This window comes from Vipera berus (assembly GCF_964194415.1).
Source record: "Vipera berus genome assembly, chromosome: Z".
Taxonomy (NCBI): Eukaryota; Metazoa; Chordata; class Lepidosauria; order Squamata; family Viperidae; genus Vipera; species Vipera berus.
Window position 1 is genome coordinate 118622119 of NC_138205.1, and position 16296 is coordinate 118638414.

At 41.0% G+C, this 16296-nt stretch overlaps 1 protein-coding gene across 2 annotated transcripts in view; it reads left to right on the plus strand.

Moving 5' to 3' along the window:
• The first annotated feature begins 230 nt into the window (after positions 1-230).
• Positions 231-16296, plus strand: part of PITRM1 (pitrilysin metallopeptidase 1) — a 41142-nt gene continuing 25076 nt past the window's right edge. The window contains exons 1-11 of one of the 2 annotated variants that reach the window (XM_081343786.1): positions 231-355; positions 1434-1542; positions 4391-4497; positions 5105-5256; positions 7742-7856; positions 7951-8047; positions 9147-9307; positions 10458-10584; positions 12641-12729; positions 14600-14728; positions 15465-15578. In XM_081343786.1, coding sequence (XP_081199912.1) covers positions 318-355; positions 1434-1542; positions 4391-4497; positions 5105-5256; positions 7742-7856; positions 7951-8047; positions 9147-9307; positions 10458-10584; positions 12641-12729; positions 14600-14728; positions 15465-15578 — 1238 coding nt within the window. In that variant the 5' untranslated portion in view covers positions 231-317. Of the gene's footprint in view, positions 356-1433; positions 1543-4390; positions 4498-5104; positions 5257-7741; positions 7857-7950; positions 8048-9146; positions 9308-10457; positions 10585-12640; positions 12730-14599; positions 14729-15464; positions 15579-16296 lie in introns of those variants that run through there. The other variant, XM_081343787.1, reaches the window with a different exon arrangement.

A 16296-nucleotide genomic window follows, 5' to 3' on the forward strand; every position in this document is an offset into this window, starting at 1 on the left:
AAGGATCCCGAGTAAGCATGCTGCAGGAATTGCCCCCAACCCAAGAATTAGACCGCGGTCGCCGAAGACAAACGACGCCACCAGCGATCTTTCAAGCACCGGCGCAAAGCCTCGCTCTTTTTTTTCTTTTTTTTAGAAAGGCGGAAAGGGGCGGAGCCGCGCGAGCGCGGAACATTCCGCAACCGCGCTGGAGTAAGCTAGAAAAGGTCCACGCATGCGCTCTCCAGGGGTCCGTCCAGGTCAGAGCAGCAGCAGCAGCAGCAGCAGCAGAAGCAGCGTGGTCGCCTCTGGCTTTGCTTTCTGCCAGGAAGGTCGACATGTGGGGCCTGTGGCTGGCTCGGACGGGCCTACCCCGGTGAGGACAGGAGTAGGAGGGGCTGCTGGCGGGAGGGCAAAGCCTGGCTTCTTCGTGGGACGCCGCCGGAAACCGCTTTGTCCATGCTCAGGGGCTCTTCTTTTCCCTCCGACCCGTTGCTACTTCCCATTTGGGAATGTCCTCAATTTGGAAACGTCGGAGCCGTCCTGGAAGACTGGGGCTTTGGAAACCGCGGTTATGTAGGGTGTGGGGCAAGAAAAGAGGGCTCTGAGCATGTGCAAAGTGCTTTCTGTTCCGACCTGATAAATTCTGCTGGGCGTACGTGCTGTTTAGTTCTGGTGGGTGTGGACAGAGCCTCTCGTTTATTGTTCCCGTAGGTACGTAGAAGAAACTAAAGGGAACTAGTTGGGGAACCACGTTTATAGGCGCTACTTTGTATCTTTTTGCTTACATTGTTTTTAGGCCTTGAGCATTGGCCATACAGACGAACTAGCGAAATGGTCAAAGATTTATCCCTGCACCAAGTCAAATAATAGTCCCCTTGCATGCCCCCTTTGGCTGCAGTTTTCCTTATCTTTCCTGGTTTTTTGAGGCCCTAGAGGTGTCCTCTTAAAGAATAATTTGTAACAAAAGATTCAGGGATGACATGGAAATAAAGAATGCTTTTATGGATAACATCAAGACAGCGGTGTTTTCCTTTCTTGAGGACGGTGAGATGACTTGCTTTCATTTTCTTTGATTTCTTTTGAATTGGCTTTAATGTCATCCCAATGTTTACCTTGTGGTCACCCCACATGATTTATTATCTATTGAATTCTGGGGCCAAACAGGTTTTGAAAATAGATCCTGCTGTGATCCAAATCCAGCTCTACTCTCTTCTCTTTACAAAGCATCATGCTGTCCTCAATATATATCTCATACAACTTCACTTACAAAATAGTATTTCTCAAACATGGCTGGTTTAAGACTCCTATGTTTCAATTCCCAGAATTCCCCAGCCAGATGGGGAATTCTAGGAATTGAAATCTACATGTCTTAAAGTTGCCAGGGTTCAGAAACACTGTCCTTAAAAGCTGACCTTTGTTTTATTCCTCTTTGTTTTTTAAACCTTACACAGTTCTGGGTTGTTTGGGCCAAGATTATGGCGATGGACAAGTGGTTCTGCAAATGAAAGGGCACTGCAATTCAAAAGTGGAGATAAAATCCATGGATTCACTGTAAACCAGGTAAAAGGTTTTGTTTGCAAGCCACCTTCTTTCAACTTGAACTCAGGATTTCTGCTAATTTAGGCTTTTCAGAGCTCATTTCCGTGATAGCTCGCTACCTCAGAAGTTAACACTGATTTCAGCCTTCCCTTAAGGTCTCTAGAATACAGGTAAAACTCGAAAAATTAGAATATCATGCAAAAGTTCATTTATTTCAGTAATGCAACTTAAAAGGGGAAACTAATATATGAGATAGACTCATTACATGCAAAGCAAGATAGTTCAAGCCGTGATTTCTCATAATTGTGATGATTATGGCTTACAGCTCATGAAAACCCCAAATCCACAATCTCAGAAAATTAGAATATTGTGAAAAGGTGCAATATTCTAGGCTCAAAGTGTCCCACTCTAATCAGCTAATTAAGCCATAACACCTGCAGAGGGTTTTTGAGCCTTTAAATGGTCTCTCAGTCTGGTTCAGTAGGAATCACAATCATGGGGAAGACTGCTGACCTGACAGTTGTGCAGAAAAACATCATTGACACCCTCCATAAGGAGGGAAAGCCTCAAAAGGTAATTGCAAAAGAAGTTGGATGTTGCCAAAGTGCTGTATCAAAACACATTAATAGAAAGTTATGTGGAATGGAAAAGTGTGGAAGGAAAAGGTGCACAAGCAGCAGGGATGACCGCAGCCTGGAGAGGATTGTCAGGAAAAGGCCATTCAAAAGTGTTGGGGACTTTCACAAGGAGTGGACTGAGGCTGGAGTCAGTGCATCAAGAGCCACCACACACAGACGGATCCTGGACATGGGCTTCAAATGTCATATTCCTTTTGTCAAGCCGCTCCTGAACAACAAACAACGTCAGAAGCGTCTTACGTGGGCTAAAGAAAAACAGACCTGGTCTGTTGCTCAGTAGTCCAAAGTCCTCTTTTCTGATGAGAGCAACTTTTGCAACTCATTTGGAAACCAAGGACCCAGAGTCTGGAGGAAGAATGGAGAGGCACACACTGCAAGTTGCTTGAAGTCCAGTTTGAAGTTTCCACAGTCTGTGTTGATTTGGGGAGCCATGTCATCTGCTGGTGTTGGTCCACTGTGCTTCATTAAGTCCAGGGTCAACACAGCCATCTACCAGGAGATTTTGGAGCACTTCATGCTTCCTTCTGCAGACGAGCTTTATGGGGATGCTGACTTCATTTTCCAGCAGGACTTAGCACCTGCCCACACTGCCAAAAGCACCAAAACCTGGTTCAGTGACTGTGGGATTACTATGCTTGATTGGCCAGCAAACTCGCCTGACCTGAACCCCATAGAGCAGACATGTCAAACACAAGGCCCGGGGGCTGGATCCAGCCCGCGAAGTGGTTTCATGTGGCCCGCAAAGCCATCCTGGAAACAGTGAGGGAATGGCCCCCACTGCCTTGGCCCTGGCCCAGAGACCCTCCTTCTGCCAGAGACCCTCAGATCTGTCCCACTCCTGCCTAGGCCCCCATAGGCACCCTTGATGCGAACGATGTAGAGCTGGCCATGCCCACCCAGTAGGCCATACGCACTCTAGCCATGCCCACGCAGTAGGCCACGCCCACCCTGACCATACCCACCTGGCCCCCTGAGGGCAACCGCAATGCTAATGCGGCTCTTAATGAAATTGAGTTTGACACCCCTGCCATAGAGAATCTATGGGGCATTGCCAAGAAAAAGATGAGAGACCTGAGACCGAACAATGCAGAAGAGCTGAAGGCCGCTATTGAAGCATCCTGGTCTTCCATAACACCTCAGCAGTGCCACAGGCTTATAGCTTCCATGCCACGCCGCATTGAGGCAGTAATTGCTGCAAAAGGGGCCCAAACCAAGTACTGAGTACATATGCATGCTTATACTTTTCAGAGGTCCGATATTGTTCTACGTACACTCCTTGTTTTATTGATTGCATGTAATATTCTAATTTTCTGAGATTGTGGATTTGGGGTTTTCATGAGGTGTATGCCATAATCACAATTATGACAAATCACGGCTTGAACTATCTTGCTTTGCATGTAATGAGTCTATCTCATATATTAGTTTCCCCTTTTAAGTTGCATTACTGAAATAAATGAACTTTGCACAATATTCTAATTTTTCGAGTTTCACCTGTATACCCAGTTAGAGCTTGCTAATGTAGAGATTGCTAATGTCTGTTGGAGCCTTTGATGGAGGTTTTGACACAAACCTGGATTTGCATGGTGCAAAGACAGAGGACGAATGGGGTGGTCTAGGACCAAGGGTCAGAACAAACAGCATGAAAATTCACTGACTTGTGATATTTTTGCAGCAAGCATCCCTTGCAGAAAAAAACAATTTAAGAGAATTTTGGTATAAACTGCCTTGAGTCAAATCTAGGAAACTAACAAATGCAGATAGTCCTTGTTTAGCAATGGCCTAATTGAGAGATGTTCCCACTTATGACTCAGCTCTGAGACAATCCTCATATTGGCAATTTTTGCAGGTGACAAGATGATATGCCCAATTGTGATTTTTCCTAGCAACTGCTTTACTAAGCATTGCCAATCCCAATTGTGGTCGCTAAAAGAGGATTACCTGTAAATGTAGAACAGTAAGGTGGACAGGGGAATATTCTTGAGAAAGCTCAGGATGCTTCTGAGAAATGATTTTGAGAACCATCATCCTGATGTGCTACATGTGTTTCAGTTTGGGGTACACAACTGGCTTGAAGCTGGTCAGCCAAACATGATTGTCCTTCCAGCTGACCTTCTGGGGCAGTCTGGTTGGGCATGGATTGTGAACTGAAGCTTTGCAGAAGTGCTGGTAGCTTAATTTGTGTTAATTCGTAGAGATGTGTGTGTGTGTGTGTTTATTTATTTATTTATTAGGTGACGGTAGTTCCTGAGTTTTTCTTGACGGCTGTTAAACTCCACCATGACAAGACCGGAGCCCAGTATTTGCATGTGGCACGAGAAGACTCCAACAATCTATTCAGGTCAAGAATGCTGAATAATGGATTTTTTTGTGGATCATCTGGTCTTCAAAGCCTTTGAGGCCATGCATCATATCTGCTCTTAAAATGTCTGGTATTTTTGTTATTCACCTTTGGTTTAGAAGTATTAAGTTACAGCACCAAAGTTTTGAATTCATTGGGGCCTTAAAGTAATTCTTGTTTTCTGTCAGAAATCATGGTTTCAGACATCCACTCGGGAAGCTGACTTTAATGGCATGTTGGTTGGTTCTGCTTCTCGAGAGAGTGGATTAGGAGAGATGTGCGTGAACATTTTTCCTCATGCATTCGGTAGCATGCATATTATAAGCTGTTCGCTTATTAAATTTAAATGCTGCCCATCTCACTATTGAGTGACTTTGGGTGGCTTACCACATCATAAAAGCAACAGTATAAAAGCGTGAAAAGATTAAAATGAACAGAAGTTGGGTAAAACTAGAAAAACAGTATATGCACAAGGGTAGGCCTTACAGCAATATTATGCTGTTGTGTTTTACTAGTGTTTTGCTTTTTGATTGTACACTATCTTGAAAGAAAAGGTATCTGAGAAGAAAAATTAAAACACAATTTTTTTCCCTTGTTTGTTTTATAGTGTTCAGTTCCGGACCACCCCCATGGACAATACAGGGGTTCCCCACATCCTTGAACACACTGTACTGTGTGGGTCAGAGAAGTATCCTGTCAGAGATCCCTTTTTCAAAATGCTGAATCGGTCGCTCTCTACCTTCATGAATGCATTTACAGGTGAGGAAATGGAAACCGGCAGCTTTGTGAATTTTCCGGTCTGTTTGTGGCATCTCATTTGTGCAACAAAATCTGTAATGTCAATTACTTTTTTTCTAAGGTAAATTCTGCATCTTGAATGCCAACAAGACAGTTGTCAAAACAAGGTTGCTAAGATACACACAAACCCTCAAGCTGACAGAACAAAGAAGAGCCTGACTTGCTTAGTAGTTAACAAACGTATAGTGACAATTAGAACTATCAACATTGTATAGGGCAGGGGTAGGCAACCTCGGCTCTTTTATGACTCATGGACTTCAACTCCCAGAATTCCTGAGCCAGCCAAGCTGGCTCAGGAATTCTGGGAGTTGAAGACCATGAGTCATAAAAGAGCCGAGGTTGCCTACCCCTGGTATAGGGTATGATGGACAGCAGGAGAGTAAACTGCTGATTACAAATGACACCTTGCTAAGGCCTTACAGAATAACAGGTACATTGGGAGGGACTTGGAGGTCTTCTAGTCCAGCTCCCAGCTTCAGCAGAAGACCCATTTCAGACAAATAGCTATCCAATCTGTTCTTGAAAACTTCCAGTGATGGGAGAACCCACAACCCACACCTGTTCCACTCATTAATTGTTCTCATGTCATGAAATTTCTTCTTAGTTCTAAGTTGGTTCTTTCTTAATTAGCTTCCATCCATTGCTGCTTGTCCTGCCTTCAGGTGCTTTGGAGAAAAGCTTGATCCCCCTCTTCTTTGAGACAACCCTTTAAATATCGGAAGACTGCTATCATGTCACCCCTGGTCCTTCTCTTCACTAGACTAGTCATGCCCAGTTCCTGTAACTCTTCTTCATATGTTTTTGTTAGACAAGACATACCCAATTTTAACTAGCAGTCCTTGAGTGGGAGGCAGTAGAGCAGGGGTGTCAAACTGCCGGCCTGCGGGCCGGAGCCGCACCCATCCCATTGCCGGCAATGGGAAAAAGTTCCAATACATCGCACGACGTCACGAGTTTGACGTGTCTGCAGTAGAGTGTTCACACTTGCTCCAGCAGCAAGTCATACATAATCTTTCTTGTAGGGTACCATTTTTCTATCCCCTTTCATAATTTTCTAGTGGCATTTTATGACACAGTGAGCTGTGATCTCAGATTTATATCCTGTGGTCTTCCAATCAATGTTGAATTTGATCCTCAGTAGCCCAAGACAGCCTGGGAGCAGCTGAAGGATGCTGAAAGCTGGTACCATCCCCTTCTTGCAGTTTTTTTTATCTCTCTTTTTTTTCTTGCATTTTGTACAGGTAGTCCTTGACTTACAACCATAACTGAGCTCAAAATTTATGTTGCTAAGTGAGACATTTGTTAAGTGAGCTTTGCCCCATTTTACAACTTTTCTTGATGGTTGTTAAGTGAGTATCTGCGGTGTTGTTAAGTTAGTAACATGCTTGTTAAGTGAAACTAGCTTCCCCATTGACCTTGTTTGCCACAAGATCTCAAAAGCTGATCACATGACCCTGGGACACTGCAACCATCATAAATATGAACCAATTGCCAAGCATCCAAATTTTGATTGCATGGTCATGGGGATGCTGCAACGGTCGTAAGTATGAAAAAAGTCGCTTTTTCACTGCTGTTGTAACTTTGAATGAGCACTAAATGAACTGTTGTAAGCCAAGAACTACCTGTATTTATTTCTCAAACTTTCCATAGAATTGGGTCTCTAAGAAATGGCACATGTTATCAAAACGTCAGAAATAACATGAATAACATTGGAATTATTGAACAATTAATTAAAAAAAAAGCCATGGAAGATTATTTTTAGACATGATTATTGTTTCAGGACTATTATATGTACAAAGCTATTATTAACAGCTATTTAATTCTTACAATTTTAATTGTTACAGATTTAAAAATATAAATATCTCATATATTTGTAATTGTTTTTTATTTCTATTTTTATCTTGCAAGACACCAGTGTCCATTTGGGTAGTTAGATGGGCAGCAAACAAACAAACAGACTGTGAAATAGTGGAGGATTGGTTGATGAAGATGATAAATAGCAGACATAGCAAAATTAACTTGTTTGGTTAGAGATTTATAAGTGACTGAAAACCAAAAAACTGAACATCCTTGTGGGCTTTTTGTTGAAAAAAGAAAATGAATTTGTGATTTATGTATTTGAGTATTAGAAAAATAGCTTATAGAAAGAATTATGTAACGAGGGAGAGAGTAAAATATAAACACATTTATAACTGCCATCAAAAAGATCAGAAGTCACTCCTTTATATTCTTTTTCTATTTTTCCTATTCTTATTACCTTTGTTTATTTTTCTAATATGTGTAGTGTCTGTCTGGTTTAAAATTGCTTCAATAAAAATAATACGATAGAGGGCTCTATTTGAAAATGAGATGAAGATTGCAAAGCATTCATCACCCTAAATGAGCTGTAAAACTCATGGATTTAATTTTGAACCATTTCATTTTTTATTTTTGTCATCTTACGCAGCTAGTGATTATACACTCTACCCGTTTTCTACCCAAAATCCCAAGGACTTCCAGAATCTTCTTTCTGTTTACCTGGATGCTGTGTTTTTTCCTTCTTTGAGGCTTCTAGATTTCTGGTAAGATTTTGTGATCCAGCTGATGGGACAGAACTGTGATGTATCATCCAGAAGAATTCTTAACTCATGTTTTGTGTGTTTGAAATCTCTTCAGGCAGGAAGGATGGAGACTGGAACATGAGAGCCCAACAGATTCTCGGACTCCGTTAACTTTCAAAGGAGTTGTATTTAACGAAATGAAGGGAGCTTTTGTAAGCCCTGTTTTATTGTTACACTTTTGGCTTGTTGAAAATTCCTGGGGTGCTGCTGTAAAATAATTATTTGAGTGATGGCAAGCTCAAATGAGAGACAGATAAGGAATTATTATGAGGCTCAAAACTCGCTGAGATGGTAAAGGGTGCAGGATTCAAACGTTCTTGCACTGGTTAACATTTATTTTATAAATGACTTGTTGGGTGAATTCATTTTCAGCCAGCAAGGTGGTTTTTAGGAGTCTCCTCTTTGTTTGGCAGGTTTAGACATGATGTTCCTACTGTGTAGCAAACCATGGCTTGTTTTAAGTATGTTTTGTCAAACACGTTTATAAAATGATACCGAATCCAAATCAAATACAGGTAGTTCTCAACAATCACAACTGAGCACAAAATGTCCATTTCTAAGTGAGACAGTTAAGTGAATTTTGCCATTTTATGACCATTTTTGCCACAGTTCTTAAGTGAATCACTGTGGCTGTTAAGTTAGTAACAGTTGTTAAGTGAATCTGGCTTCCCCCGTTGACCTTCCCCCGTTGACTTTGCTTGTCAGAAGGTCATAAATGGTGATCACATGACCCTGGGACACTGCAATATGAATGGCTGAATTTTAATAGTAATAATAATAAAGTTGGAAGGGACCTTGGAGGTCATCTAGCCCAACCCCCTGCTCAGGCAGGAAACCCTATACCATTTCGGACAAATTCTTAAAAACTTCCAGTGTTGGAGCATTCACAGCTTCTGGAGGCAGGTTGTTCCACTGGTTAATTGTTCTAACTGTCAGGAAGTTTCTCCTTAGTTCTAGGTTGCTTCTCTCCTTGGTTAGTTTCTATCCATTGCTTCTTGTCCTGCCTTCAGGTGCTTTTGATAATGTGACCATGAGGATGATGCAACGGTCATATAAGTATGAAAAATGGTCATAGGTCACTTTTTCAGTGCCGTTATAACTTCGAACAGTCACTAAACAAATGGATGTAGGTCGAGGACTACCTGTATCTTTGCAGCCCTAGAGATCATCAGTCCCCAGAGGTGTTCTGATAGTGTTTGACGATAGATGATCTGTTCATTTATTCTTATTCAATAAAATATTTATTTTAAGGCAGATAATGAGAGAGTTTTCTCTCAGCACCTTCAAAACAAAATGCTTCCTGATCACACATATGCCGTTGTGTCTGGTGGTGATCCATTGAAGATCCCTGATCTGTCCTGGGAACAGCTGAAACACTTCCATGCTACTCATTATCATCCCAGCAATGCAAGGTATTGGAAGGAAAGAGGAAAGGAAGAGAAATTTGGGCCATTAATAATAATTGCACAACAACTGCTTTGTTATTCAGCTAATGACAGAACTCAAGATAGCAAAATAGCTTTGATTTTTGTATTCTGCTATCCTTTTTTTCCTAAATGTGCAGCCCTTCTGATCTAACAAAATTAAGTCAGGAAGTCTCTTATTAATCATAGCTAAATCTCTTTAGAACTGGAAGACCAACTGTCTAGGATATTAAGAAAAGATGAAGATTGTTTAAAAAGTCTGGCCTGGAAGTTAATAAAATTCTTGTTTAGGGAAACTGTGATTAATTGAGACTATTTAATTGCAAGGACGTGGATGACTTGAATGGGCTATTTGAAGAAATGCCAGTACAGAGACAATAAATGGCTTTCTTTTTTTAAAAAAAATAGCAATTAATTCTGCTTTCTCCCTTATACAAAGGGCCACCAAAATTGAATTGGGTCTTCTTACTGTCTTAGGTTAACTCAAAACATCTTTACTTGACCAGCTTTTTCAACCTGCTAATGTGTCCATTTCTGCTTTTTATTATTTCATATATATTTTTCTTTTAATTATGTTGTGATTATGATTATTTTTTACAATCACTTTGCAAGCTATCTAGAACCATTAAGGGAGAGGGAAATGTGTGTTTATTTCTTTTCCAAATGAATAAGTAATGAACATGTTGATTTGTATACGCAAAGATGTTCTGGAATGTCTCTCTGTTCCTTCTGCATGTGTCTGCAGTAAAAAAAGAAGCTGCTCTTAGACAGAGGTCATAGCAGAACTGGAAATTTTTGACTGGCAAAGTATAGCCCTCACATCCCTTCAGCAAGACCTGAAGGCCAAGGGTTTCAGCAGCTCTTCTAGAGGAGTGTTTTAAGATGTGTGGACTTTTAACTCCCAGAATTCCTTGCCCCAGCATGCTAGCAAGGGAATCCTGGGAATAGAAGTCTTAAAAGTTGCCGAGGTGGAAAAACACTGCTTTAGAGCAATATTTAACATGATAGTATAGAATAAGCTATCAACACGCTATCTATCCTGTGATATCTGCTCTCTCCTATATACATGAATGGGGTTTTCTAGGGTTTCCCTCCCTCCTTGGCCAGAAATAATGAATAAATTTACCTTCCATTGTAGGTTCTTCACTTACGGTAACTTCCCATTAGAGCAACATTTGAAACAAATCCATGAGGAAGCCCTGTGTAAATTCCAGAAAATTGAACCCAAGACTACTGTCCCATCCCAGCAAATCTGGGACAAGCCTGTGAGTTTTGTTTTCTTTGCTGTGTTTTGAATGCCCCGGGATTTCTGTGGAATCTCTTGCCAGAGGAGAGTTGGCTTCATTGGTGGTAGATCCAGTCCAGATACAAATGTCTGTGATTCCATCCTTTGTGCGTGGGCAATGTTCTTAAGTTCCATATCTGTAAGTTCAGTTGAGAAAGGTCAAATAGCAAGAGAAGGAAGGAAGGAAGGAAGGAGGGAAGGAGGGAGGTGGGAATGAAAAGGAGGGAAAGTAAGAGGGGAGGAAGAAAGGAAGAGAGAAAGAAAGAAAGGAGATGGGAAGGAGAAGGAGGGAGGCAGGATGGAAGGGAAAAAGAAAGGAAGGAACACACCCCACCCCACCCACCCCCACAGTAACCACAATGCTGATGTGGCCCTCAATGAAATTGAGTTCGACACATTGCTTTTCAAAGATATAATTGTAACATTAGAAAATCAATAAAATTAAAAAGAAAAAAAGAGATTGAGTTTGACACCCCTGATATAAAAGGTTAAGTGAATCTGCCTTCCCCATTGACTTTGCTGGTCAAAAGGTTGCAAAAGGGGATCACATGACCTTGAGACACTGCAGCCATCATAAATATGATTCAGTTGCCACGCGTCCGAATGTAAATCACATGACCCTGGAGATGCTGAAATGCTCATAAATGTGAAAAATGGTCATAAGTCACTTTATTCAGTGCCATTGTAACTTCGAACAGTCCCTAAGTGAACTGTTGTAAGTCGAGGACTACCTGTACTTTATCACTTTTTTTTCTTTTTTGTCATCAAGTTTTTGACCCCTTGCTGGGTGACGTGGTACTCGAATATTGCCACATCGTAAAAGTGGTACAATGGATGAAAAGGTTGAAAAGCCCTGTCCTAGAGAGCCCCACCCTCCTGGGTTTGTCCATCTTATCTTACAGGAAAAATATGCCAGTTGCAATTCAGGGATCAAAAAGACTTGACTACCTGGAATCAGAAATTGGAAGGGGTCTGGAAGTCTTCTACAATAATGTAGAAATACATCATTCTGGACAAATGCCAATCCAGTCTTTCCTTGAAAATCCCCAGTGATGGAACTCCCATAATTTTATGAGCCAGGCTGTTCCGTTGCTTTAATAGTCTTATAGTCAGGAAATTCTTTCTTAGTTCAAGTTTGGATCTCTCAATGCAAAGCTTCTATCCTTACATGCTAAAGTGAATAAATATACTTCCTCTTCTTCCGTCATGTTTTCCCTTAGCCTTCTCTTCTTTAATTTCCTTTAAGCACACTTCATGGGATTTAGCCCCCTTTACCCTCAGGGACGTGGTGGCTCAGTGGGTTAGGATGCTGAGCCTGTCAATCAGAAGGTCGGCAGTTTGGCGGGTCGAATCCCGAGTGCTGCGTAGTAGAGTGAGTGCCTGTTACTTTTCCCAGCTTCTGCCAACCTAGCAGTTCGAAAGCACATAAAAATGCAAGTAGAAAAATAGGGACCACTACGGTGGGAAGGTAACAGTATTTCGTGCACCTTTGGCGTCTAGTCATGCCGGCCACATGACCACGGAGACGTCCTCGGACAAGCGCTGGCCCTTCGGCTTTGAAACGGAGATGAGCACCGGCCCCTAGAGTCGGAAACGACTAGCACGAAAGTGCGGTGGAACTTTACCTTTACCCTCTTTACTGCTCTTCCCTGGACTCTTTCCAGTTCCTCAGTATTGCCTAGCTCTAATGGACTAAAGGCTGGAACCAGATAGGATCATTTCCATGCTTGGCACTTTGAAGTGCCTTTTGGCTAAGAACATACAGTTACAGTCCTCAAGTTACAACCACAGTGGAGCCTGCCCATTACATAGCAGTCATAAGAACAGGTTGATCACGATTTTACATTTTTTGCAGTGACTGTAAGCAAATGTGGGAGTCATAACTCTGAATTTCACAGTTATTAAGTAAACCCATTATTCACTATGGCACAGTTTTGCAGAAAACCAGAAGTAAGTGCTGGGTTTTGGCCAAACCATTATAAAATACTTGGGATAAAGACAATGTCCTGTTTGTTAGTTGTTGTGTCTTTTTGCAGAGGGAACACCATGTGACGTGTGCCGCAGATTCATTGGCTGCTGACTCTAAGAAGCAGACAACGGTCAGCGTCGGCTTTCTCCTAGCAGAGTACGTAACTGGGATTAGCAGAGTTATTTATCTGAACAGAATCATACTAATCTATGCAGCTGAGGATTCCATTCATCATTTTCTGCTATGAAAGAACCTGGAAAGTAGTTAGGGGGATCTTCCTGCCTTCAATTGCATATCCCAACTTTAATCCGACTTAATGCCCTAAAGTTGTTCAACCATACAACTCTCCAGTTCTTCCTGCTGTGTCAGCCATTTCTGTATTCTTCCTAACCAGCGCTGAGTTTCTTGTGCACCCTCCCTGACCCACACTGCATTCTCTCAAACGCACTTTCTCTGACCTAGACTTTCCCTTTCCCTTTGGTTGTGGGAAGCCAGCAAGAAGTTGCTTCGCCTAACAACCATGGGATTCAGTTAACAACAGTAACCGGGACTGCAAAGATTACTGTCATTAAGCAATGCAAGTATACTTTATGACTGCATCACTTAACAGTGGAAATTCCTGTGCCAGTCGCCATTGCAAGTTGAGGGCAACTTGTATATGAAATTAGTACAGGTAGTCCTTGACTTGCAACCACAATTGGGCCCAAAATTTCTGTTGCTAAGCAAGACGTTTGATAAGTGAGTTTTGCTCCATTTTACCACCTTTCTTGCGATAGTTGTTAAGTGAATCTCTGCAGTTGTTAAGTTAGTAACACAGTTGTTAAGTGAATCTGGATGCCTCATTGACTTTGCTTGTTAGGTCATAAAAATTGATCACATGATCACTGGACACTGCCATTGTCATAAATATGAGTCAGTTGCCAAGCATCTGAATTTTGTTCACGTCACCGTGGGGGTGCTGCAGTGGTTATAAATGCGAACAATAGTCATAAGTCACTTTTCGATGTCCTTTTTAACGGTCAATAAACGAACTGTTGTAAGTTGAGGAGTACCTGTAAGGAGTCAAAAGAACATGAAAAGTGAGTAAATGCACAAGATATGTTTTGTACTTCACCAGACTACATTGGTTATATTTAGTCATATCAGGAATTTTCCATATTCAAATTCACTGCCCTCACCAAAAGGCCTTTGGAACACTTAGCGTGCTAATAGCCAGCAACGTGGACTCCCTACACATCATAAGGATCCAGATATCCATGAAGAGGAGAGCTGGCTAACACTAAAAATTTGAGACTCTTAATTCTTCACTTCTTTTATTCTATCAAGTGTTGGGGTCTTCTCAGGATAAACACATTGGATGGGTCAATTCTAACTTAGAGAAGATCCTGGTAAGGTGCCAAGCCATGTTGGTTAAAATCAGCACCTTGAATTTGACCTAGGAGTCCAACGCACCAGGTTTAGGAAAATTATAACGCTATTAAACCTTCTTTCTCTCATTAACTAAGCCGCTCCACTTTGAATTTTGGAGGGAACAATGAAATGTGTTTCTTCTCCAGGAAAACGGTCTGGCACTTTTCTAAAACTTCTGTAACAAGAAATGATATCTCTGCTACATATATGGGTAGTCCTTGATGTATGATTGCCATAGAGACCAAAATTTCCATTGCTAAGCAAGGCAATTGTTAAGTCAGCTTTGCCCCATTTTATAACCTTTTTTGCCAAGGTTGTTAAGCGAATCACATTTAAGTGAAATATGCAGTAATTAAGTGAATCTGGCTTTCCCCCATTGACTTTTGGGAAGATTACAAATGGTGGTCACATGACCTCAAGACTGCAACTGTCACAAATACATTCCAATTGCCAAGCGCCTGAATTTTGATCATGTGACTATGGGGAAATGCTACAATGGGCATGTGAGAACCACTTGTAAGTCACTTTTTTCAGTGCTGTTGTAACTTTGAATGGTCATTAAACGAATTGTTGTATTGAATCCTACAGTATCCAATTTTTTTTCTCTTATGTTTAGTATTACAGATAATTTTGAAACCTTCATGCTAAACTTTTTATCTTCTCTATTGGTTGGTGGGCCAAATTCTCCATTTTATAAAGCTTTGATTGAAGCCGGTCTTGGAACAGATTTTTCACCAGATGTTGGGTAAGTATTTTGCTGGTGGCTTTCTATCTATCTCAATGGTGTAACAGAAATTTACTATGATTTCTTAGATGGGGTGTTTAGAAAAAGGGCTAATCAAGCTTTGGAGATGTGAAATAAATGGAATTTTGTGTGGGAGTTCAGAAAGATTAAAATAACAATAGCATGTAGACTTTGTATACTGCCCCATAGTGCTTTATAGCCCTCTCTGAACGGTTTTCAAATGTCAGCATATTGTCCCTAACAATCTGGGTCCTCATTTTACCAACCACGGAAGGCTGAGTCGACTTTGAGCCCATCAGGATCAAACTGCTTGCAGTGAGCAGAGTTAGCCTGCAATATCGCATTCTAACCACTGTGCTACCACAGAATAAGAACATAGGTGAATGTAATCTTGTATATAAAATTTCTCTTAAGACTTCAGCCCCCCTGCATTGAATTAGGAGACCAAAGGAATGTGTCTGCTGAAATGTGGTTTTGAGCTTTCTCCCAGCAAATTAGCTTCTGTTTAGCTGCCCACTGATCCATATTTGTTGTTTAGCCATATTTGTTGTATAAGTCTTGGGAGCTTGGCTCATCCCTGACACTAAATCATATTAGAGGGTTCCCACATTCATGTTAAGCCACAAATAAAACCCATTGTGGTTTATTGCAAAACGTGAAATGAGCTTTTTCTGTCAAGATCCAGCTTTCCAATGTTTAAATTCTAATAAGATTTTTGTATTCTGTCTGTTTCTAGGATTAACTTATCTACCCGAGAAGCTTATTTTACTGTAGGCCTTCAAGGGATTTCTGAAGAAAGCATAGACACCATAAAACAAATTATTGCTAAAACTATCGATGAAGTTATTGAGTAAGGACAATCAATTTTTTAATTGTTGCACTATTGTAAAAAGAAATAGCTAGGATGCTGCTTACTTTAAACTTGTGGCAGTAGTGATGATGGTTCATAATTTCTGTGCGGGTAAAGGAAACCTCTTAAATTTATACTCTATTCCCAGCTGTTGTAAAAGATTTGAGATAATTTTGCTGTTTATGAACCTCATTATAAAAAACGAATGTGTAAACTTTTGAGTATCCGTTTGATGTACAATTAACACCTAAAAGCTGAAAATTGAACCTTGAAAGAAAAAAAAGAATGAAAGCCAAGATGGAGGAATGCAGATCTTTATGGCTAAAATGTAATATTGAGTAGTTCTCAACTTACCGCAGCTGAGCCCAAAATATCCATTGCTAAACAAGACAGTTAAGTGAATTATCCCATTTTATGCCTTTTTGCCATAGTTCACTGCAATTAAGTTGGTAACATGGTTGTTAAATGAATCTGGCTAACTTTCTTTGTCAGAAAATTGCAGAAGGTTATCACATGACCCTGGGACACTGCAACCATCATAAATACCTGCCAATTTGGAAGTGTCTTAATTTTGATCACGTAACCACAGAGATGCTGCAGTGTTCATAAGTGTGAAAATGGTCATAAGTCACTTTTTTCAGAGCTGTTGTAGCTTCAAATGGTCACTAAATGAATGGTTTTAAGTTGAGGACTACCTGTAAGGTTGTTTTTTTGCTGA